This window comes from Bufo gargarizans, chromosome 4 (genome assembly GCF_014858855.1).
Source record: "Bufo gargarizans isolate SCDJY-AF-19 chromosome 4, ASM1485885v1, whole genome shotgun sequence".
In the NCBI taxonomy this organism is placed as follows: Eukaryota; Metazoa; Chordata; class Amphibia; order Anura; family Bufonidae; genus Bufo; species Bufo gargarizans.
In genome coordinates this window covers 59,640,823-59,666,778 of record NC_058083.1, presented here as the reverse complement: position 1 = coordinate 59,666,778, position 25,956 = coordinate 59,640,823, and the positions used below count along the sequence as shown (strand labels likewise).

Genomic DNA, 25,956 nt, shown 5'->3' with positions numbered 1-25,956 from the left:
TTCGATAGCGGCCTTAAGCTCATCCAGAGTGTTGGGTCTTGCGTCTCTCAACTTTCTCTTCCCAATATCCCACAGATTCTCTATGGGGTTCAGGTCAGGAGAGTTGGCAGGCCAATTGAGCCCAGTAATACCATGGTCAGTAAACCATTTACCAGTGGTTTTGGCACTGTGAGCAGGTGCCAGGTCGTGCTGAAAAATGACATCTTCATCTCCATAAAGCTTTTCAGCAGATGGAAGCATGAAGTGCTCCAAAATCTCCTGATAGCTAGCTGCATTGACCCTGCCCTTGATAAAACACAGTGGACCAACACCAGCAGCTGACATGGCACCCCAGACCATCACTGACTGTGGGTACTTGACACTGGACTTCAGGTATTTTGGCATTTCCCTCTCCCCAGTCTTCCTCCAGACTCTGGCACCTTGATTTCCGAATGACATGCAAAATTTGCTTTCATCCGAAAACAGTCCAGTGCTGCTTCTCTGTAGCCCAGGTCAGGCGCTTCTGCCGCTGTTTCTGGTTCAAAAGTGGCTTGACCTGGGGAATGCGGCACCTGTAGCCCATTTCCTGCACACACCTGTACACGGTGGCTCTGGATATTTCTACTCCAGACTCAGTCCACTGCTTCCGCAGGTCCCCCAAGGTCTGGAATCGGTCCTTCTCCACAATCTTCCTCAGGGTCCGGTCACCTCTTCTCGTTGTGCAGCGTTTTCTGCCACACTTTTTCCTTCCCACAGACTTCCCACTGAGGTGCCTTGATACAGCGCTCTGGGAACAGCCTATTCGCTCAGAAATTTCTTTCTGTGTCTTACCCTCTTGCTTGAGGGTGTCAATGATGGCCTTCTGGACAGCAGTCAGGTCGGCAGTCTTACCCATGATTGCGGTTTGGAGTAATGAACCAGGCTGGGAGTTTTTAAAAGCCTCAGGAATCTTTTGCAGGTGTTTAGAGTTAATTAGTTGATTCAGATGATTAGGTTAATAGCTCGTTTAGAGAACCTTTTCATAATATGCTAATTTTTTTAGATAGAAATTTTGGGTTTTCATGAGCTGTATGCCAAAATCATCAATATTAAAACATTAAAAGGCTTGAACTACTTCAGTTGTGTGTAATGAATCTAAAATATATGAAAGTCTAATGTTTATCAGTACATTACAGAAAATAATGAACTTTATCACAATATGCTAATTTTTTTAGAAGGACCTGTATAAAAAAAAACTGAGAGGATGGGAAGAGGGAGAAGAATCATATGACCTTGTCCCGGTGGGTTTTCCCATACCTCCTTCATGTCAGCTTCTGCCAATCATGAAGCATTATAGCTGTGATGTCAGTGGACATATCATAGGCACTAGATAAGATTCCAGCCAGGATCTAACATGTTTTTCTGGGCTGGTATACTAGAAGGATAGGATGTCTGTTAGATAGAAGAAAGAGGTCTTTAAAGGGAAACTGTCACTTGAATTTTGGGTATATAGCTGAAGACATGGGCTGCTAGATGGCCGTTAGCACATCCGCAATATTCAGTCCCCATAGCTCTCTGTGCTTTTATTGTGTCAAAAAAACTATTTTATATATATGTAAATTAGGCTACTAATATTTCTGGAGCCCAGCACTGCCCTGCGTCCTCCGAATCTTTCCCTTGCTCCCCAACATCACAAAGCTACATTCCATCCCAATCCAAGTATGTTCTGAACTGGAAGATGATCATAATTGAGATCTACATTCTTCATTGTTGCTGCACGTTCAGAGTCACTGATGGATTCCAGTACCTCTCTGTTGTTTGAGATACATTTGTGAAGGCGCAGGTTTCCTCTTGCGCATAACTCTTGGCTTTCTTTCAGTAGTTTGATTGCAGATACTGTAGACTCTAGACTTATGAGACCATCATCTATATAAAAGTTTTTCTTCAGAAAATTTGCTGCTGATGGGCAATCCTTTTCAATCTGATTAGCCAGGTACTTCATACCATAATTGGTGCAACCTGGAGATGACGCTGCTTCAAACAAGTGTACTTTCATTCTGTATTCTGCTGGCTCTGTATCTGTATCTCCATCCTCCCACCATAGAAACCTCAGGAAGTCTCTATCTTCATTCTTCACATGAAACTAGTGGAACTTCTTTTCAACGTCACACATGACCGCTACAGGATACTTTCTGAATCTACAGAGTACTCCAGGCAGAGTGTTTGTAAGATCTGGTCCTTTTAGTAGATGATCATTCAATGCAACACCATTGTACTTTGCTGAGCAATCAAATACTACTCTAATCGTATCTGGTTTCTTTGAGTGGTAAACAACTTGATGTGAGATGTACCACACTTCTTCTTTAGGTTTGATATTAACCAGGGCTTTTTTTCTGGCGGAACGCACCGGAACAGAGTTCCGCCACCTTTTGACATCGCAGCCTGCCATGCTCCAGCATGGCAGGCTGCGATGTATCAGCGTGGAGGGACTGGGAGGAGGAGCTGGGGGCCGGTGTGTTCACTGTGCTCTGGCCCCGCTGCTCCAGTACAGTTATAAAATGTGTAATTCAATTAATAATGATTCATGCTGCCCCCTCTGTAGTATAACATTCAATATATACTACTCACAGGGCTACTGTTATATCGTGATGCAGGCCGGCCAGGCAAACGAGCGGCAGCGTGACTGACTGACGTCACCTGCCTGCCCGGCCTACTTTATGAATGAAGCAGGCGGCGCAGGCACGTGACATCAGTGAGTGACGCTGCCGCTCGTCTGCCCGGCCGGCCTGCATTACGATATAACAGTAGCCCTGTGAGTAGGGTATATTGAATGTTATACTACAGAGGGGGGAGCATGAATCATTTTTAATTGAATTACACATTTTAGAACTGTACTGGAGCGGCAATGGGGGGTCTGTGGATGACACTGTTAAGGGGTGGGGGGGTCTGTGGATGGCACTGTTATGGGGTGGGGAGGGGGTCTGTGCATGGCACTGTTATGGGGTGGGGAGGGGGTCTGTGGATGGCACTGTTAAGGGGGGGTCTGTGGATGGCACTGTTATGGGGTGGGGGGGTCTGTGGATGGCACTGTTAAGGGGGGGTCTGTGGATGGCACTGTGATGGGGTGGGGGGGTCTGTGGATGGCACTGTTATAGGATGGGGGGGTCTGTGGATGGCACTGTTATAAGATGGGGGATCTGTTCTCTAAAGGGGCGGTTTTAGGGGGCGGTCCTAGGGGTGGGTAGGGGCATGGCCAGGGGAGGGGGGGTGAGTTCCACCACCTTTTCTCTGAGAAAAAAAGCTGTGATATTAACTTTCTTTGCATGTCCTTCTTCGAGGATACCTTCCATGAATTGCAAATAATCCTGCTTGAATTTGGGATCTCTTCCCATCTTTTTCTTCAAACATTTCAATCTTGCTAGGGCAAGATTTCTGATATTTGGCAGACGAGGTCGTTCTCTAACAGGTAAGGGCATTTCAAGATGACCCTGTTGATTCTGCTGAATACTTTCTTCTAGTGTCACAACCAGACAGCTGAGAAGCACTGACAGAAGCCTTTCAAAACCTACTCCTTGAGTTTTCTTTGTTTTGGTTTTCAGTTCCTTATCTCGTTAACCTCTCTTAGCTGTCATGTAGTTGGACTGATTGCATCCCTTTAAATTCCTCCCCATAATGCATTAATGTGCGGTTTATACAACTTCCTGGAGTGTGTGTGCATGCTGATCCTATTTCCTATTTGTGATTTTCTGTTTGCTGGATCCCAGGTGACCCTGACTCCCTCCGTGTCTAGTGTAGGGAGACGGTGGTCGTGTCCCCTCACTATTGTAGGGTGTTCAGGTGGTATTTAGTCGAGGTACGAGGATATGCGATCATCCACCTTTGGGGTGTTCGCATAGGCTGAGAAGTCAGGGAGAGTGCCAGGTCTTATGCAGGGGTCTCCCTTTTGTTCCTTAGTTTTGGATCCAGTGAGTCATATATTCTTTTTGCATTGTCTTGTTTCCTGTACACCTTCCGTGACATTATAAACCGCCAAAACCGTCTCAAGCATGGATCCAGTTTCACTTTTGACTGAACGCTTCCAGGGTCTTTCATTGGAGGAAGATGATCTCCGTAAGACTCTTTCTCAGTTTCTAGTGACCGTTTCAGCTTGCGTTCATGGAGTTTGTTCTGAGCCTAAGATCTCGCTCCCGGATACGTTCTCCGGGGGTAGTAAGAATTTTGTGCATTTTAGAGAGGCTTGCAAACTCTGGTGATGAGGAACGGAGGGTGGGGATCATTATATTGCTGCTATGGGGTAACGCTCAGTCGTGGGCCATTTTGCTGCCGGTGGGGGCACGGCCCCTCCGTTCAGTGGATGAATTATTTTTAGCCCTGGGTCAGATATATGATGATCCGGATCGTGTTTCTTTGGCTGAGTCTAGACTACGTCTGTTATACCAGGGTAAACAATCCGCAGAGATATACTGCTCAGAATTTCGGAGATGGGCAGCTGATACTGGTTGGAATGATGCTGCACTCCGAAGTCAATTTTGCCATGGTCTTTCAGAGGGATTGAAAGATGCATTTGCCTTTCATGAGAGGCCTATCTCCTTGGACTCTGCCATGTCTCAGGCCGTTCGCATTGACAGGCGTCTTAGAGAGAGAGGAGAGATCTCTCCTTCCTATCATACTCAGTCCCAGGACAGTGCAGCGGTCTCATTCTGTGCGCAGTGGTCTCAGTCACTGTCAGCCCCTTCTGAGCAGAAGCCCATGCAGCTGGGGTTGATTGCCTCTGACAATAGAAGATTCAGCCCGCATGGGAAGGTTTGTTTTTGTTGTGGAGGTATAAATCATTTGGCAAATGTTTGTCCCTCTAGGAGATTCAGGCAGTTTTCTGGGAGTAATAAAGAAACAAAAGGAAAAAGTATTTTAAAAATGTTCCATCTGTTACTATTGGCAGGGTTGAGGCAGAAATTTAAGGTTTTCCATTTGCTTGTAGTTCCCGTTTTGTCCTTGCTAGAGAGCAAGAAAAAAATTTGTGAGATTTTTGTAAATAGTGGAGCAGCTGTCAATCTCATTGATAATCATTTTGCGATAACTCATGGTTTCCAGGTATGCACTTTGGGAAAGGATATTTCTGTTTTTGCTATTGATTCCGCTCCACTTTCTCAGAAATCATTAAAGGGCATAGTTCACAATATTCGTTTAATTGTGAGTGATGCTCATGTTGAGGATGTGTCATGTTTCGTCCTTAGCGGATTACCTACTCCTCTTGTGTTGGGGCTACCCTGGCTCACTAAACATAACCCCACCATTGATTGGCAAGCGAGGCAAATAAATGGTTGGAGTGACTTTTGCACTCCATTGCCTCACGACAGAGAATTGCCTCACGACATCTGTTTCTGAGGTTTCTACTAAGATTGTACCATCTTTTCTCTCAGAATTTTCGGATGTCTTCTCTGAGAGTGGAGTTCAGGATTTGCCCCCGCACAGGGAGTACGATTGCCCTATTAATCTCATCCCAGGCGCCAAGCTGCCTAAATCCCGTTTATACAATCTTTCCCAACCTGAAAGGGTCGCTATGCGTGCTTATATCTCTGAGAGTCTGAGAAAAGGACACATACGACCCTCGAAGTCACCTGTTGCTGCTGGTTTTTTCTTTGTTAAGAAAAAAGATGGTTCTTTAAGACCATGTCTGGATTTCAGGGAGCTGAACAGTATCACTATTCGTGACCCTTTTCCGCTTCCTCTGATCCCGGACCTGTTTAACCAGATTGTTGGGGCAAAAGTATTTTCCAAATTAGATCTAAGAGGGGCATACAACCTGGTCAGGGTCAGAGAAGGGGACGAATGGAAGACGGCCTTCAATACCCCTGAGGGCCATTTTGAGAATTTTGTTATGCCTTTTGGTTTGATGAATGCCCCAGCCGTTTTTCAGCATTTCGTGAACAGCATTTTTTATCATTTAATGGGAACATTTGTATTAGTGTATTTGGATGACATTTTGATTTTTTCTCCTGATTTCAAAACTCATAAGGAACACTTACGTCAGGTCTTGCTCATCCTGCGGGAGAATAAATTATATGCAAAACTGGAAAAATGTGTGTTTGCGGTTCCAGAAATTGAATTTCTTGGGTTTCTTCTCTTCACTTCTGGTTTTCGCATGGACCCCGAGAAGGTCCGTGCTGTGCTTGAGTGGGAGCTTCCTGAGAATCAGAAGGCGCTGATGCGTTTTTTGGGCTTTGCCAATTATTACAGGAAGTTTATTTTGAATTATTCCTCTATTGTTAAACCACTCACTGATATGACCAGAAAGGGGGTAGATTTTTCTTCCTGGTCGGTAGAGGCGCGTAAGGCCTTTTCTAATATCAAGGAGAGTTTTGCTTCCGCTCCCACCTTGGTACAACCTGATATTTCTCTACCCCTGAAGTTTGAGCTTCACTGGTTCTGTAGCCACTTGTAATTTCTTGCAGATTTCTTGATCAATGAAGGTGACTTCACTCTGGGCATCCAGTAGCGCATAGGCAAATACATTCTTATTCCTCCTTTTAGGATTTGAAATTAACACTGGTACAACCATTGATGTGCCATTGCTTTTTCCTTCCCTCACTCTGCAAGAGAATACCGATACTTTCTTTTCTTCCTTAGTATCTTTAGGTATTGAGGATTTATCCTTCATTGGACATTCTTCATGTATGGGTGTAGCATCCGAAACACAGTTCGTTATCCAGCACAAATTTTTTCTTTTAATCTGGGGACTTCTCCTTCAATTGTTGGCACTTGTGTATGGAGTGGTTCTCTCCACAGAATATACATGTGAAGGTAGTCTGAAGATTTGTCGGTTCTGTCTCTCTACTGATCCCAGTAGTGACTTTGAACTTGCTCTCATAGGTATCTGGACCTTTAGCTGCTGTGTTGGTTGCAAAGATAGTTGCTCTTGAACGTCTTATCTCTCTTGCAGGTCTTTCTACTAAGGATTTTAAGACGTAAAAGGATGTTACTGGATTACATGCTATCCGTGCTTCCCTATTGATGAACTCAGAGAACTCTAAAAAACTTGGGAAGTTCTTGATTAGATCTAACTGTTCAGTCACATAGCGATTCCATCTAGAAGCCACTTCTTCAGGTAGCTTAGTTAGCATCCTGTGGTTTTCTAGATAGTCGTTCAGTATTTCCAGTCCTTGAACGTGTGGGATGGCTTTGCTGCATAGTTGCAGGAAGTCACCGTACTGTTGGAGTCTGAAGTGTTCTTTAGGACCTATTTTAGGCTAGTTATTCAATTTTTCTCTAAAAGCTTTTTGTACTAAGGAAGGATGACCATATCTTGCATTTAATATTTCCCAAGCTTGCTTGTAGGCTTCTTTGTCTTTTCTATATAAGTTACCTTCAAGAACTTTCTTTGCTTTCCCACCAACATATCTCTGAAGGTAGAATAACTTGTCAATTGGACTGAAGCAATGATGCTCAATGATCATTTCAAAACTTGCCTTCCACTCTATAAACTTCAGTACGTCTCCTGAAAATACAGTGGGTTCCGGCAAGGGAAGTCTAGTGAGGACTGTTCTCTGTTGTCCTGTTGGGACAATAGTTGTAACACTCTCCTGGGCATTGCCGTAATTTCTAGGAATAGAATCATCCGGTTCTTTTTTTTACAGTTAGTTCTGAATTAGGTGAGTCCTTTTCTTTATCTTTCTGGTAGCGATAGAGGGTAAATCCACACACCTTTTTCCTAACACTGGACTAGGCCTCTTTGTTTTTTTGAGCAGGGATAGAAGGATAATAACTTATTATCTCACTAAATGCTGGAGATTCCCTTCCATTCTCATGGTCATAAGTAGGAAAGTAGGAGTCTGCTTCTTCACTTAGAACAGATTTGAACATATGACTACTCTGATTCATATCCTCTTCGTGTACTCTGAGTCTGGCTTCTATGATCTTAACTTCTTTTTGCCTTTTCAGACTTTTCCTCAGTTGGCGCTGTGCCTCGATGGCAGCTTCCATTTTAATTTCTGCTCTCTTGACAGCAAGTTGTTCAGCTAATTCCTTTCTTTTGGCTGAAGTATTTGAGGACTCTGATATGTGGGTGGCGCTACTGCTAGAGAAGGAAGTCACACTTAAGATTGTGGTTCCCCCTAAGGACCTAGCATAGTCTCTCATAAAAATCTCGTTCATTCTACTTCTTGCATTAACTCATGAGCTTTACTAAATCTTTAGTGACTGCACTACATGTGTCCATGTTTCTTACAATATCCTGGGAAGGTGTCATAAGCGACCGCAGGTTGACATATGCTGCCATAAGCTCTGATTCAGATTCTTCTATCGTCTCTTCTATCGTCTCTACCATATCACTCAAGTTCCTTTTAATGCTTTCTTGCTTTAGCTTTCTACGAATGTCTTTAATGTATGATTTCCACTTCTCATACATTCTGGCAAACTTTTTTCCTTTTAATGCTGCTTCTTGCTCCAAATTTTCCAGCATCTTTGGGGTCGGTTTTCTGGCACGCGATAAACGTCTTAGTTCATCTGTTTGGGCTATATTTGTTTGAGGCAAGACTAATGCTGCATCAGAGTCCTCTACTTCAGACAGGTTCCCTTGCTCTTCAACTTCTACTCTATCTTTGTATCCTCTAACAGTCTCATGGTAATACTAGGCTCAGACATTTTACTTTAAATGCAATACTGACAATCAATACAAATATTAAGAGTCCTTTCACTTTAAATGCAATATTGACAAATGCAGAAATAAATGACTTTCACCTTAAATACAACAGCGATAAATGCAGGCAATAAATGACTTTCACGTTAAATGCTTTAGAGTCTGTGCACTACAAACTTTGTTTTTATTTAAAGTCTCTTATTTCTGAACACAAAATATGTCTCTTTATGCCAAAGCCTAAATGCAATGATAAGTAATAAAAGGAAAGCTCTGACCTTATTCTGAAGAGCAGGATACTGCGATCTGAAGGTTGCTGGAACAAATGTCTGTCTTAAAGGAGACTTGTCTTTTCTTGATGTGATGCTCTGCGCTGACTTGCGATGCTCTGTGCAGACTTGTGATTCTCTGTGCTGAGATGCAATGCTCTGTGCAGACTTGCGATGCTTTGAGGTGACTTGCGATGATCTGTGATGACTTGAAATGCGCTGGCTTGGATACGCTGTTGCAGGCTTTACGCTGCAAGTTGAGGAGCTCTTTCACTTTGCCCTCTGAGGGTAATAGTTTCACTGTGGCAGTCACAGCACTATGAAGTGACTTTTAGTCTAACCAGACTGTCTATTACTCTGTAATTCCTCTAGCACTGTTCTATGGAAACAGTAGGTTTAAAGAGCACACCAAATGCTTGAAATAACTTCTTTATTACCTTCAACTTTTCTTCATATATAACACTGCCGCCGCCGCAGCCTATAGTCCATGTACAAAACACGTGTTAAAAAGATATCACAAAATGGCGGTATGCATAAGATGGTGGTTCAACTGTTCAATCTTGTCATTCAACATAAAATAGTGGATATATATCTCTCTTCAGTATCTGTACTGTCACTTTGTTATTTAAGCACTTTATGATCTCTCTAAGAGGTATATCTGAGATTTAACAGTTCTACTGGCTAAACTGGGTTTACAGTTTGCAATAACTATTTGCAGATTGGTTAAGTATGATCTGGTATGGTTGTATGCAATTTGGATTGCAATATGGAATTTGAATTTGGATTGTGAACTTTGTAGCTTGCAATTGTAGCTTGCAATTTGTATTTTGCAATTGTAGCTTGCAATTTGTATTTGGTGGAACTGTAAGTAAACACACATATAACTGGTTCAGTATATGGTTCTAATCACTATACTAACAGTAGGAACATTATAAAACTGTTTTAAATACCTATTTTGGCCTCTCTGCTTTCAAAAAAACACAGCTCTCAGTGGAGTGAATGTCTCTTCAACTCCTGTCTCTTGTGAATAATGATTCTAGCAGCTCCTGCTAGGGGAATTCCCAGACAGGCTGTGTGTGAGGCTTGCTGTGATTAGTGAAAACTCTTTCTGTGTGAGAAGCTGGCTCTGATTGGTCTAGACTTATGCCCAGCAACAAGAGATTAACACTATGCTTTCTGTTGTTTCTGCTGTGTCACTGAGCTTACCTTACATTACAAAATGAATCTTAAAGGCATATTATCTTTTTCTGCTGCTGTGAACGCAAAACATAACAGTTATATGACATCCAAAACATGATGTCACAGTAAATAACTCTGCTTTTGTCTTTAACACATAAACATAGGAACTGTATTAAGGTTATTGGCAGGTCTAGCTGTATACACATTTAAGCTATACTAGCAACCTAGGACAGGTCTTAGCTGGCCAGCTACACACGGTCCCATCGCCAACAGCAGCAGGGCACAGTGTTACTCCCATTCCTCCTCCCTCCTATCACATGTGTCAAGTCACACGTTGCCAAGCGGTGTTGGAGCTGATCCGCCTGGGCAAGAGTAGCCACACAGGCGAGCAGTTGCTAAAGTACATCAAGCAGAAAAACTCCCTCTCACTGTCACCATGCTGGGTACTCCAACTGGGTAAAATGGTTAGCGACAATAGCTGCAACATCCTTGTCTGCCCTGAACCTGGGGGAAATACTGTAACACATGCTCCCTGCAGGGCCTTTAAAAAAAATACACTGGCTTGCACAAGGTGCTGGCAATGTCCAGGGGACTGTCCTTTTTTTTCAGCCATTCTCATGTGGTGTGGTATGCTCTCCTGGACTTGCAGGGTCATAATGGTGTGCAGCTACACCGCTTAATCTGCAACTAGAGATGAGCGAATTTCTCAAAAATTAGATTCGATTGCTTTGTCGAATTTTTTGAAACGATTCGGTTCGATCCGAATTTAATCGCGGTGAATCGCGTTAAAAACATATTTTTCCTGGCTGCAGAGAGGCCATAGAGTAGCACAATTACAGAGAGTGGAGGTGGCGGCAGCAGCATCAGGAGGAGGCCAAAAGGTGGCACAATGACAGAGTGTGGAGGTGGCAGCAGCAGCATCATCAGGAGGCCACAGAGTGGCACAATGACAGAGTGTGTAGGTGGCAGCAGGAGCATCAGGAGGAGGCCACAGGGTGGCACAATGACAGTGTGGAGGTGGCAGCAGCAGCATCAGGAGGACACAGAGTGGCACAATGACAGAGAGTGGAGGTGGCAGCAGCAGCATCATGAGAAGGCCACAGGATGGCACAATGACAGTGTAGAGGTGGCAGCAGCATCAGGAGACCACAGAGTGGTATGGTGACATTGTTGAGGTGGCAGCAGCATCAGGAGACCACAGAGTGACAAGGTTACATAGTGTGAATGTGGCAGCAACATCAGGAAACAACAGAGTGGAAAGGTGACATAGTGTGGAGGTGACAGCAGCATCAGGAGACCACAGAGTGGCACAATGACAGAGTGTGAAGGTGGCGGCAGTAGAATCAGGAGGAGGACACAGGGTGGCACAATGACAGGGTGGAGGTGGCATCAGCAGCATCAGGAGGCCACAGAGTGGCAAGGTGAATAGTGATGAGGTAGCAGCAGCATCAGGAGACCACAGAGTGCCAAGGTGACATAGTGTGGAGGTGACAGCAGCATCAGGAGACCACAGAGTGGCACAATGACAGAGTGTGAAGGTGGCGGCAGTAGAATCAGGAGGAGGACACAGGGTGGCACAATGACAGGGTGGAGGTGGCATCAGCAGCATCAGGAGGCCACAGAGTGGCAAGGTGAATAGTGATGAGGTAGCAGCAGCATCAGGAGACCACAGAGTGCCAAGGTGACATAGTGTGGAGGTGGCAGTAGCATCAGGAGACCACAGAGGGGCAAGGTGACATAGTGTGGAGGTGCGGGCAGCATCAGGAGACCACAGAGTAGCAAGGTGACATAGTGTGGAGGTGGCAGCAGCATCAGGAGACCACATAGTGGCAAAGGGACATAGTGTGGAGGTGGCAGAAGCATCAGGAGACCACAGAGTGGCAAGGTAACATAGTGTGGAGGTGCGGTCAGCATCAGGAGACCACAGAGTGGCAAGGTGACATAGTGTAGAGGTGGCAGCTGCATCAGGAGACCATAGAGTGGCAAGGTGACATAGTGTGGAGGTGGCAGCAGCATCAGGAGACCACATAGTGGCAAAGGGACATATTGTGGAGGTGGCAGCAGCATCAGGAGACCAAAGAGTGGCAAGGTGACATAGTGTGGAGGTGGTAGCTGCATCAGGAGACCATAGAGTGGCAAGGTGACATAATGTGGAGGTGGCAGCAGCATCAGGAGACCAGAGAGTGACCTGGTGACGGAGTGGGGAGGTGCGTGGCAATACCAGAACCAGCTAAAGATGGTGGGTGAAAGAAGGAGCACTTGGCATCAGATGTGTGGCATCAGGCGGGTGGCAGCATCAGAACAGTAGCTGAGGCAGGTAGCAAGAAGAAACCGGTGTCTTGTCAAAGTGTTGGTGTGGCACCATGAATGATCTAGTTTGATGCATCAGGCATTGCTGGGTGGAAATCCTGGCTGATCCATGCCTGATTCATCTTGACAAAGGTCAGTCTCTCCACATTTTGGGTGGACAGGCGAGTTCTTATTGGGGTAACTATGGCCGCTGCCGCACTAAACACCCGCTCTGATGCCACACTACTAGCCAGGCAGGACAGATTTTCCAGGGCAAACTCTGCCAGTTGTGGCCACAAATCCAGTTTGGCTGCCCAGTAGTCCAGCGGATCGTCAATGTGGGATGGTAGGGTGCTGTCCAAGTATGCCACCACCTGCTGGTTCAGGCCCTGTTCCAGGTCTAGCTGCTGCTGCTGCTGGTAAGTAGTGTCTTCACTAGGCGGGTGAAGAAAGCTTCTCATCTGTGACTCTAGATTCAAGTTGCTGCTGATGGAGCTGGACCTGCTCCTAATCCCCCCACCCTGCCACAGCAGCCATGGCAGAGAAACCTGAGCACACAGGGACAGGAGCAGCAGCCAACTGACTACTAGGATGTCTCTATAGTAGTTCAGTTTGTCCTCCCTCTCAGCTGGTGTAAAAAAGGCCCCCATTTTGGACCGGTAGCGAGAGTCCAACAAGCTGGAGAGCCAGAAGTCATCCCTCTGCCAAATGGTGACAATTCGGCTGTCACTATGCAAGCAAGTTAGCATGTATCGGGCCATTTGTGCAAGTGACTCTGAGGGACTCCCTGCCTCCATTTCCACTGCATACTGCCACGGTGTGTCTGGGTCCTCTGCCTCGTCTTCCTTATCACCCTGTAGCTCCTCTGGCTGCTCCTGCTCCTCCTCTCCTGTCACCTGTGTATAAAAACTACCCATTTCATTACACATTACTTGTGCTCCAATGTCCTCCTCCTCCTCCTCCTCCTACAGTTCAGCCCCCACAAGGCTCAGGTGGCCGTGAGATATAGTGTAGGTGCCACGTCTCCAGTCCCCTGACAGCCAAATTTACTAGCATCTGTTCCAGGACATGAAGCAGTGGAATGACATTGTTCATCCCGTAGTCCTGGTGACTGACAAATAACATGGCCTCCTCAAAGGCAGGTGTCATGCATGAGCTGCCACTGGCTGACATCGAAGTTACACAGGGGAGGACGCCTGTCCGCTTGGATCATTCTCTGTTCGTATAGTCGGTCCAACATAAGGAGGGTGGAAACATCGCATATCACCCTATGTTGGGGGATCCCGTTCTGCCGCTGCAGCTCAAGGAGGATGTGCTTTGTGGTGTACGAGTGGCTGAAGTGCATGCAAAGTTTCCTAGACATTTTTAGGATGTCTTGAAGATGGGTGGAAAACTTCAGGAACCGCTTTACAACCATATTGAACACGTGTGCCATGCAGGGCGCATGGCTCAGCCCTCCTTGACGCAGCGCCGACAACATGTTCTTCCCATTGTCGGTCACCATGGTTCCAATTTTGAATTGTTGCAGAGAAATCCAGGATTCGATATCTTGATGAAGGACACTGAGCAGTTCCTCCCCTGTGTGACTATGTTCGCCCAAGCAAACAAGGTGCAGAACAGAATGAAATCTCCGTGCCCTGCACGTGTGGTATGCTGGAGGGGCACTGTGAATTGTCCCTGCAGTGAAGGCTGAGGACACGGTGAAGGATGAGGAGGCAGAGGCGGATATTGTTGCAGGACCAATGGCGTGAAGAACGTGGAAGTGGTGTCACCTGGCCAAGTTGTTGGTGTGGCTTTGCAGGAACCACATTCACCCAGTGGGCCATAAAGGACATGTATTGTCCCTGATCGTAGTTACAGCTTCACACATCGGCGCTGCTGTGCACTTTGGCAGACACTGACAGGCTCAATGACTGCCCCACCTTCTGTTCTACATACGTGTGCAGGGCTGGTACTGCCTTTTTCGCAAAAAAAATACTGCTTGGGACTCTCTACCTCGGCTCGGCACAAGCCATCAGTACTCTGAAAGGTGCAGAGTCCACCACTTGGAAAGGGAGGGACTACAGCACCAGCAACTTGGTTAGGAGCACATTCAGCTTCTGGATGAGTGCACCATACTGTTGTCTCTTGGCAATCGCTTTGGTGATTGATTGCTGACGGAATTACTGACGAGGAGCAGGAGCATCAGGACCAGCAGTTGATGGGAAGGATAGACAGCTCCCTTCGGCTGAGGTGGTGTAGCCTTGAATGCCTAAAATCGGGGCCGTGCCAGTGGCTGAGGCAGGATTGACCACCACATCAGAGTCAGGTTCTCCCAGGCCACTTTATGGTGACGCTACATATGTTGTTGCAGGGCCATGGTGCCAACATTGGCACTCTGGACACGCCTTATCTTCTGCCAACAGATTGGGCAAATAGTCATGTTCACCTCCTCCGGCGGCTTACCAAAAAACGGCCAAACCGGAGAGTAGGTGATTTTACCCCCAACACTATGCACTGACTGACTGCTACCGCCGCTGCCTCCGTGAACCTCTGCACCACTACTTTCCAGGCAGGTAGGCTCCTGCGAAGTGGGTGGTTTACCTCGGGCACGTTTGGCTACCGACCTCCCACTGCTGCCACCCTGCTGACTCCCGGCCTTGCTAGCGACTTGCTGGCTCCACCGCTGCCTCACGTGCAAGCTGCTACCTTCTTCTCCCGATGATAATGAAGCCCCTAATTCACGCGACTCCCAAGTGCGATCAGCTACATCATCATCATCGAGTACTGTCTGCACATCACTGATGTCCTCCTCATCACTACTTGTTCCCCTACCGGAGGAAGCGGCAGATGTCTCCTCCCAGGGGCATAGCTAGAAGTGACTGGGCCCCACAGCAAATTTTGCCAGGGACGAGGTACAAAAAATGGCCAGGGACGCCAGACAAGGGCCAGGGGCACAGATAAGGGCCAGGGCCCAGGGGCACAGACAGGGGCCAGGGAGGGCACAGAAAGGGCCAAGGTGGTGCACACAGGGGTCAAGGGGGCAGAGACAAGGGCCATGGGTGCAGACAAAGGCCGGGGGGGGGCACAGATAAAGGCCTGGGCCCAGGGGCGCAGATAGGGGCCAGGAAGGTGCAGACAGTGACCTGGGGGCACCAGGCCAGGGCGGGCACAGTAAAAGGCCATCAGGGCACACATAATGGTCAGCCACTGAGCCACTGCTCTCCTGAAAGAGCTAACCAGGGAGGCACAGTCACAGGGGCCAGGCAGGGCTGCACAACTGTGCTGACAAGGGCAACTTGGGCAAGGGGGGCACACAGGCAGCGGGCACAGGGGCCACAGGCCAGGGTGGGCACAGACAAAGCCCACAGAGCACAGGGCACACATAATGGTCAGCCACTGAGCCACTGCTCTCCTGAAAGAGCCAACCAGGAAAGCACAGTCACAGGGGCCAGGCAGGGCTGCGTTGACAAGGGAAACTTTGGCAAAGGGGCCACAAAGGCAGTGGGCACACATGGGCAAGGGAGGCACACAGGCAGCAGGCACACATACCTGAAAAGCCCAGTGAGTCAGTCACTGATGTGCGCTCTGGGCTGCTGTGCCGCTGCTGTGTGTTGCTCCTCTTGTCTGCCGAACTTTTCTCCCGCCTGCTGCTTCCTCTGGTCAGGACTACTCGGTGGGCGTGCCAGTGCCTAACTAGAAGAGAGCGGCTTGAATCCTGTGTTTCGCTCTCGCAGTAAGATGCAAAACGGTGGGGGGGGCAGGGGGGAGGGACTCGGGAGGGATTTGAATGGAAGGAATAAGGATGATGATGATGGACAGGTCACAGGTCAGGCCCCCAATGTCGCCGGCGCCGCACTGTGAAGGGGCCTGGCCTGAAAAACTAACTTAAAGCTAAGTTTAGTTGATTGACATGCTGCCGGGCCCCTTGTCAGCCCAGGCCCCGAATCAGCTGCTTCCCTGGTATTTACGCCACTGTCTCCTCTACATCTTGGCTGGCCAGTAGCTGCTGACTGTCTTGTAGTAGCTCGTCCTCACTGTATAGTGGAGCTGAGCCCACAGCATATAATATTTCTCTGGCTGAGGGAACAGAAAAGGACAGAGGCAGGTTGAGGACAGATGAGGGCACAGGGCCTGCTAACGGGACATGCCAACTAAGGGTTGTGTCTGACGAATTCACCGACTCATGGCTGGGGGTGTCTGATGTCACTTGGGATGAAGTGGATGACTGAGTCAACCATTCAAGAACTGCTGGTTTGCTGGTTAAGACACGACCACTAGATGACACCAGGAACTCTAGCCTCTCGCTGCGACTCCTGCTGTCACGCCCCCTTACTCTGCTACGACCTGTGCCTGTACCAGAAACATTTAGGCCTCTGCCACTCCCCTGTGTAGGGTCTGGCACGTCTCTGTCTGACATACTGTTAGATAAAATAAATAAATAAAAAAAGAATTAAAACTCCCCAAAAAAGTCTGTAATTTTCTCACTTCACCACACAGCGGCTAATAAGCCCTTTTTTCCAACTAATACACACCAAAAAGGGCTTTAGAACTTATAACTGCACCGCTGAACGGCAAAAAGGCCCATATTTTTTTCCACTTATACACGCCACAAAAGGTTTTAGAAGATATAACTGCACCGCTGAACGGCAAATATTATATATTGTTTTCCACTAATACACTACAAAAAGGCCTTTAGAACATATAACTGCACCGCTGAAGGCAAATAATATATTTTTTTTTGCCACTAATACACGCCAAAAAGGGCTTTAGAACATATAACTGCACCGCTGAAGGCAAATAATATATTTTTTTTTGCCACTAATACACGCCAAAAAGGGCTTTAGAACATATAACTGCACCGCTGAACGGCAAATAATATGTATATGTTTTTTTGCCACTAATACACACTAAAAGAGCTTCAGAACATATAACTACACCGCTGAACGGCAAATAATATTTTTTTCACACTAATACACACAAAAAAATGCTTTAGAACATATAACTGCACCACACAAGGGCAAATAAGATGTAGAAATATTTCCTTGTAATAACCCTGTTAATGGCTGTATCAAACAGGCTGTAACCTCCCCTACTGAACCCTGTTTTGCTTCAATACTGTGGAATAATTCCTCCCTATACTTTCCCTACACTTCTAATGCTCTTTCCCTGAACTATTGAGCAAAATATAAGTTTTCAAGTCTTTCCTACCACTGTCCCTAGCTCCTGCTGACATCTCTCCCTGCCCTGGAAAATGGCTGAATCCAAGATGGCTTAGGCTATTTATAGGGCTGTGATATCACAGGGCTGGCTGGTTGCTGATTGGCTGCATAGATGGCATTGTGTGTGATCCTTCATTCCCTGAGTTCCTTGCTCCATGTCCTAACACGTGCAGCAGCCATTTTAGGAAAAAATTCGATTTGTTACCACGAAGCGTTAGGAAATTCAGATTCGTGTGTGAATCAAATTTTTCTTGAAATTCGGATCGAATTCCACTTCTTCAATTTTGATTCGCTCATCTCTATCTGCAACGTTCCAACTCAATTCAACATTGCACATGCTCAAACGTCTGAACAAGCAGTGGAAATCCGAGAATGATTTAGTAATGCACCAGACCGCCTGTGAAGTGAGCCTGCGTTGGTTCCAGGTCGGGCTGTGGCAGTTGAACCCGTTCATGCTGCAGTTGTCCCTCATCCCCCTCATATGTATTTTTGAAGAGACGCTGATGCTCATGCAACAGGCGGCGATGAATATGGAGGAAGAAAAGCTAACGCATCTTGCTGATGCCATGGATTTCTGGGCAAGCAGACAGGGACAGTGGCCCAAACTGGTACACCATGCTTTCCTCTTTCTTGCCCAGCCTCCAGTGTCATCTCGGAGAGGGTTTTCCGTGCCATGGGAGGCAGGCATGGTGACACCTAAATGGACCAAGTTGTCCTCCATCAGTCTCCAAAACATCACTTATCTCAAATGGAACCAAGCCTGGATTTGAGAGGATTTTCACACTCATCCGGCTTAGGCTGATCTGGCTGTGCTGATGGGGCCTCATCTTGCCACTGTTGCTGCTTGCCTGTCTGCTTGCCATCCTGCCTCCATCAGACCGTTGATGCCATCATGCCACTGCTGCAGACTGCAGACCATCATGTTCTATATGGCTGCTGCTGCCTCCATCATGCCAATGCTGCCATCATACCAGTTCTGCAACCTGCCATCCATTATGTTCTGCATGGCTGCTGCTGCCTCCATTATGCCACTGCTGCCTTCATGCCACTGCTGCTGCTTGTGCCTGTCATCATCTTCTATAAGGCTGCTGCGGTCTCAATCATGCTGCTGCCTGCCTGCCAACATATACAATATGGCTTCTGCTGCCACCGCCTCAGCTGCTAATGCTTCACTCTGCTAAACCCCTACTGCCATCACTATTAATGCAAAGTATCAGCCACTAATACCAGCATGACCACTATTACCACTACTACTACTACTACTACTATCGATAGACATCCAATCTACTGCTTTGTATGTCCCATGCTATGCTGCTTCTGCTGTCGCTATTATTGAGGCCATGTGTCTCTATTACCCTACCCTTTCCACATCCACATTGTACTGCTGCTGCTCACAATTAAAAGGGAGAGAGAATGTTATAGGCTTTTTCAGAATAAGCAAATTTTTCTTCTGACAATCAACACTTGTGAGTGTCGTATAAACAGGCATTCTGACCCTGTCAAGTCATCATGTTGTCTCATAATACCATGTGTGTTTAACCACCTCAGCTCCCCTAGCTTGAACCCCCTTAATGACCAGATGTCACGGCTGAGGATGGGGGAAACCCTCAGCCGTGCGATGCCAGGTGGTGTAGTGGCTACTCGGCCATGAGAACAGGATAGGGAGCAGGTCACCTCCTCACGCATCCCTACCCTGACCCTAACTCCTAACCTGCATGGGCCGACCTTTAAGGTAGGAGGACCCATGCGCAGGAACCTCGGAGCCCTGTCTTACCCTCCGCAGATCCCTGAGCTAGGAGCTGGGTAAGACGACCTACTCCTCCTTGGCACGGAGGAGCAGGAGTCTCAATGGCCAAGCTGTTGGGAAAAGGGGGACATGAACAGCCTCACGGGAATGGCAGGCGAACACCCAGTTCCACCAACCTGCCACAGCCTTGCTGACTGGATCCCTGAGCAGACAGGAAACCAGAACCGTGAGCTGCACCAAACATAAGAAGGTCCCAACAGAACAACATACAACCACACACGCATAAAGACATCAAACATAACGACAATTATTTTATGACCACAGGGGTGGCTCTCACTGGCAGGTCATATGCACAGGAGGCTGCTCCAGCCAAGGATGACTGAAGCAACCTCCTGAGCCATGCCAAACACTCAGGCTATATAGGCCAAGAAGCCACACCCCACAGTCGGACACACCCAGTGACATCACACACACACTGGGAAGGGAGTTAACCCTTCCAGCACCACAGAAGGGAAACTCACAACTTAAAGGGGAAGTGTCCAAACAAATCACACTGTGGCTGTTACCGCAGGCAACGACATGGGTGGCAGCCGTCCTGGGAGACAGCCCGAAGGCCCGGACACTGCCACCACATGTACAACATACAAAACGTTGCCACGGACAGCCACAGTAAAAGGAAGATGTCCGTGCGCACCAAACAACACCAAGTGCACACCAGACATACAAACACAGTGCATCCACACACGCACACAACTCCAAGGGAACCGCACACATAGCTGTTGTCCGCGGCAACCGCACTTGAGGCAAACAACAACATGCCTCAAGCTGCGGTTGAAACAACTACCCAAACCGCGGGCAACTGTATGCGGCTCCCAAGGAGTCACGACCATAACCGTGGCCGTGACACCAGACCACTTTTTACAATTCTGCACTACACTACTTTCACGGTTTATTGCTCGGTCATACAACTTACCACCCAAATGAATTTTACCTCCTTTTCTTCTCACTAATAGAGCTTTCATTTGGTGGTATTTCATTGCTGCTGACATTTCAACTTTTTTTTATATTACTCAAAATTGACCGAAATGTTTGCAAAAAAACGACATTTTTCACTTTCTGTTGTAAAATTTTTCAATTAAAACTACATTTCTATATAAATTTTTCTCTAAATGTATTGTTCTAAATGTCTTTGATAAAAAAAAATGCAATAAGTGTATATTTATTGGTTTGGGTAAAAGTTATAACGTTTACAAACTATGGTGCAGAAATGTAAATTTACGCACTTTGACTTTCTGAGCACCTGTCATGTTTCCTGAGGTTCTACAATGCCCTGGCAGTAGAAACACCCTACAAATGACCCAATTTCGGAAAGTTAGACACCCTAAGGTATTCGCTGATTGGCATAGTGAGATTATGGAAGTTTTTATTTTTTGTTACAAGTTAGCGGAAAATGATTTTTTATATATTTTTTTCTTCTTACAAAGTCTCATATTCTACTAACTTGTGACAAAAAATAAAATTTTACATGAACTTACCATACCCCTCACGGAATACCTTGGGATGTCTTCTTTCAAAAATGGGGTCACTTGTGGGGTATTTATACTGCCCTGGCATTTTAGGGGACCTAAAGCTTGAGAAGTAGTTTGGAATCCAAATGTGTAAAAAATGCCCTGTGAAATCCTAAAGGTGCTCTTTAGAATTTGGGCCCCTTTGCGCACCTAGGCTGCAAAAAAGTGTCACACATGTGGTATTGCCGTACTTAGAAGAAGTAGGGCAATGTGTTTTGGGGTGTATTTTTACATATACCCATACCGTGTGAGAGAAATATCTCTCTAAAAGACAACTTTTCCCATTTTTTTATACAAAGTTGTCATTTTAGAGAGATATTTATCTCACCCAGCATGGGTATATGTAAAAAATACACCCCAAAACACATTGCCCTACTTCTCCTGAGTACGGCGATACCACATGTGTGACACTTTTTTGCAGCCAAGATGCGCAAAGGGCCCAAATTCCAATGAGTGCCTTTTAGGAGGGCATTTTTGGGCATTTGGATTCCAGACTTCTCATGCTTTAGGGCCCCTAAAATGCCAGGGCAGTATAAATACCCCACATGTGACCCCATTTTGGAAAGAAGACACCCCAAGGTATTCCGTAAGGGGGCATGTCGAGTTCCTAGAATATTAATTTTTTTGGCACAGGTTAGCGGAAAATGATTTTTTAATTGAAAAAAAAAAACATTTTCCGCTAACTTGTGCCAAAAAAAATAAATATTCTAGGAACTCACGATGCCCCTCATGGAATACCTTGGGGTGTCTTCTTTCCAAAATGGGGTCACATGTGGGGTATTTATACTGCCCTGGCATTTTAGGGGCCCTAAAGCGTGAGAAGAAGTCTGGAATCCAAATGCCCAAAAATGCCCTCCTAAAAGGTACTCATTGGAATTTGGGCCCCTTTGCGCATCTTGGCTGCAAAAAAGTGTCACATTTGGATTCCGTGAGGGGTATGGTGAGTTCATGTGAGATTTTATTTTTTGTCACAAGTTAGTGGAATATGAGACTTTGTAAGAAAAAACTAAAAAAAATTCAGTTAACTTGTGCCAAAAAAAAAAATCTTCTATGAACTCGCCATGCCCCTCAAAAGTGATCTTTATAGCGCTGCAGCGATTTTACGGTGTTATTGCAGTGATCAGAAAAAATAATTCTGTCAATGCGGTGGGGCGGACTGAACGCAAGTGTGCGCACAAGATCAGGCCTGATAGGGTGAACACTGCATTTTTTGTAGAGCCTACAGAACATGTCCTATTCTTGTCCGCAATTACGGACAAGAAAAGGCATTTTCTATATAGTTCTGGCAATGTGTGGATCCGCAAAATGCGGAAAGCACATTGCCGGTGTCCGTGTTTTGCAGGTCCGCGGTGTCCGTGTTTTGCAGATACACGGATCCACGGATACGCGGATACGGAAAACACATACGGACGTCTGAATGGAGCCTTACGGGGGGGTGATCAATGACAGGGGGGTGATCAGGGGTTAATAAGGGGTTAATAAGTGACAGGGGGGGTGTAGTGTAGTGTGGTGCTTGGTGCTACTTATTACAGAGCTGCCTGTGTCCTCTGATGGTCGATCCAAGCAAAAGGGACCACCAGAGGACCAGGTAGCAGGTATATCAGACGCTGTTAACAAAACAGCGTCTGATATACCTTTCAAGGGTTAAAAAAAAATCGCATCTACAACCTGCCAGCGAATGATCGCCGCTGGCAGGCTGTAGATGAACTCGTTTACCTTCGGATCCTGTGAACGCGCGCTCCTGTGTGCGCGCGTTCACAGGAAATCTCGCCTCTCGCGAGATGACGCGTCAGCGCGTCAAAGAGGAATGACCCGGCCGCCCGCAGGACGCAATCCTGCGTTAGGCAGTCGGGTAGCGGTTAAACATCTGACCTAAATAAGGGACAATTTGGGGAAGCTTTGGAATATGAAAAAGCAGAACACATGTGCCAGCATGGTGCACTTTAAAAAAACGGTATGTTAACAGCGTCAAACATGAGTTTACCCATAACTATGTATGTCAGTGTTACCCAGACTGTACTATTGTGTCATTGCGTTCCAGAGCTTGGGTGAAGGGGGGAATTAACAAAAAATAAACTAAAATAAATAACAAGTTTTCCTAAAGATTCTGAGTCCTAGGAGACTAGAGGGTTTAATATACTCATTTCAGGGTAATTGGAGCAACTTTGGTTCAGTCCAAATCGATTTGGGTCCAAACCAATTTTTTTTAATAAATTCGGCAAACCTGACCAAAAACAAATGTTGAGTGGTTCACTCATCTCTGCCCTTAGCTCTTAACTATGTCTCCGCTGCACACATAAAGCCATGCACTACTTCTCCTGTAACTTGATCCTAAATTCTGCACCTGTCATCAGTATCTGGTTCTTCTATATTTCTCACCTTCATTGATCTGTTGCTATTTCCCTTTTCAGCTCAATCAGTATATAAGGAGAGTTCATTCTACAACTTCTGGTGGAGATTCGATTCATGATGAAGGAAACTTTCCAGCTAGATTTGATCTGGTGAACTATCATGTATATGCTAACCGTACTGTGGGGAAACAAACAGTTGGACAATTTTATGAAGGCAGTGGTCATCTGCAATTTGTTATAAATGACAACTCAATTTTTTGGAATCCCCGATTTCCCCAGGTAAATTTCACATAGAAAATGTTCTTTGTCTTAAAGAATTGTTCTGAAAGTGAACATTTAAAGTTTGTTTTGTCCTCCTGTATGACACTTTTTTACTTCAGACACCGCGCTCCGCCTGTAGTGAGAGTTGTCTTCCCGGATACAGAAAAGTCCAACTGGAAGGAAAACAGAAATGCTGCTACTACTGTGCCCCCTGTGCAGAAGGCGAGATCTCCAACCAGACCGGTGAGGGATGGACATTTATTTGGCTTGTCTTTTGTTAGAGATCTATAATTGTGCACTGAGATTTACAGGGCTGATGTATCGTGAGAAGTTGTATCCACTTACAAAACTCTCAAGTTATAAAAAATTTAAAAATATGGATGTTATTTTCATTACACCATAAATCACAAAACTGGAGTAAATCATTGTATACGTTTTCTCCTTAATGTTTAACAAGCTCTTGCAAACTTGTGTCAGGTAATATCAGTAGAAGAGAATATTCAGTATGGAAGGTCCAGCTTTTAGAAAGGTTTTCGACACTGGGCATCTGAGTTAAGTGGCTAGGGTGGTCGTAAACAAAGATGGGGATTTGCCTTTTGTTAGGAGTGAAAAGGAATAATATATAGTATAAAGGTAAGGTAGAGATACGTAGGTGTACTGCTGTCTCAACTCCGATAGCGGAAAGCAGTGGCAACATTGTTTCTTGTTATGTTGATGATTATGGCTTATAGCTAATGAAAACCCAAACATATCTCAGAAAATGAGAATATTATATAAGACCAAGGCAAACAAAATGTCCAGCATATGCACTTAATACTTGGTCAGGCTCTTTTTGCATGAGTTACTGCATCAATGCAGCGTGGCATGGAGGTGATCAGCTTGTGGCACCGATGAGGTGTTATGGAAGCTCAGGTTGCTATGATAGTGGCCTTCAGCTCATCTGCATCTAGTGTCTCTCATCTTCTTCTTGAAAATACCCCATAAATTCTCTATGGGGTTTAGGTCAGGCAAGTTTGCTGACCAATCACAGTCATTCACAGCAGGTATTGATAATTTTGGCAGAGTGGGCAGGTATCAAGTCCTGAAATGAAATGAGCATCTCCATAAAGCAGAAGGAAGCATGAAGTGCTCTTAAATTCTTGAATGGCCATTTCTTGACAATCCTTTTAAGGCTGCCGTAATCCCTGTCATAGAGGGCTCCTTGGCCCCCTCCTCTGCTCTGTATTTTTCCCAAGTGCCACTGTCATTACCATTGCCCCTACAGCCACCACTGTGGCTACAGGTCCCACTACTACTACCACCATCAACACTGCTATGCATGGGGTCCCCGGCTCTTCCTGAACCTCCTCATGGCAGTCCAAACGCTGACTGCTATCACACAACTCATCACCAGTGAGACTCTTGACTGTTTACCGTAGTGTATGGGGGGGGGGGGTTTGTTGCCTTTTAGGAAAAACAAAGGCACCCCACTAGGAGGGGGCAGTAAAGACAGAGATGATAGAAAGGCTTCTTTGGGGATGAAAGGAGGTGGAGCATGAGAAATGCTGTGAACCCTGGCTCTTAGGCACAGTGTCAAAGTCTATATTAGGTAGATCTGGCCTCCACATAATCTTTTCATCATTTCATCCTCTTTGTCCTTATTAATAACATCTTTTCAATAGCGAGGAAGAACTGTTGCCTACTACTACTAACACTACTACTACTAGCTGGGTGGCTCATGCTGCTACAGCTGCTACTACTCACATTCTGACTGTGAGAACAAGACATAAGTCTTTAATTTTGCGCTCTTCCTTTTTCCAGACATTTTGTCAGGAGGCCTAAATGAAAAGTCACAGGCTTGGAATCCACATATTATTAAAGGGTATTAGCAATATTGAAAATGTTTTTTTCTGTAATTTAAAGACAGAGGCACCATTAAATGTCCCTTCCTGTCTACAAATACACTGCACACTGTTATTGACAATTTACTTTGAGACTAATGCAGTGTTTGCTATCAAATGTCTTTGAACAAACATTTAATATAACTGGTTCAACAATACAATTTTTTGTACTAATGTCTATGAAGCACATGGTCTGATGCATTAATGCATCTGCTACCATGGATATAATAATGCTAAGTTTGCATCGAAATGTTTTTGAATTATGCGTTTAATATCATTAGTATAAAAATTGTGTTTTTGCCATAAAATGCTTTTGTTATAGTGCAAGGCTTTTAATAACAGATATAATGCACTGAAAAGAATATGCAGTTGCTTAGCATTTGCAGCAGAATGCCATTGGAGTGCTGTGCTGGCAATACAGTAATTATTTGTAGGAACTTGAGATAAAAAAAAGGTGTCTCTGTTTAGATAGAGGTGGGTTTTGCACTGCAGAACTGCTACTCTGAACCTCTGTAGCTGCAAGTAACTTTATTAGGGCTCATTCAGACGACCGTAGTTTTTTGCGATCCTCAAATTGCGGATTCGCAAAACAAGGATACCGGCCGGTGTGCATTCTGAAAT

The 25,956-nt window shown here is 45.8% G+C and overlaps 1 protein-coding gene across 1 annotated transcript in view; it reads left to right on the top strand.

Moving 5' to 3' along the window:
• The window catches only part of LOC122935200 (vomeronasal type-2 receptor 26-like), a gene marked incomplete at its 3' end in the record, with an annotated part of 78,467 nt that overhangs the window by 25,041 nt on the left and 27,470 nt on the right, over window positions 1-25,956 (top strand). Inside the window, exons 3-4 of the mRNA XM_044290963.1 lie at window positions 23,255-23,473; window positions 23,575-23,698. Of these exons, the coding sequence (XP_044146898.1) occupies window positions 23,255-23,473; window positions 23,575-23,698 (343 nt within the window). The remainder of the gene's footprint in view (window positions 1-23,254; window positions 23,474-23,574; window positions 23,699-25,956) is intronic.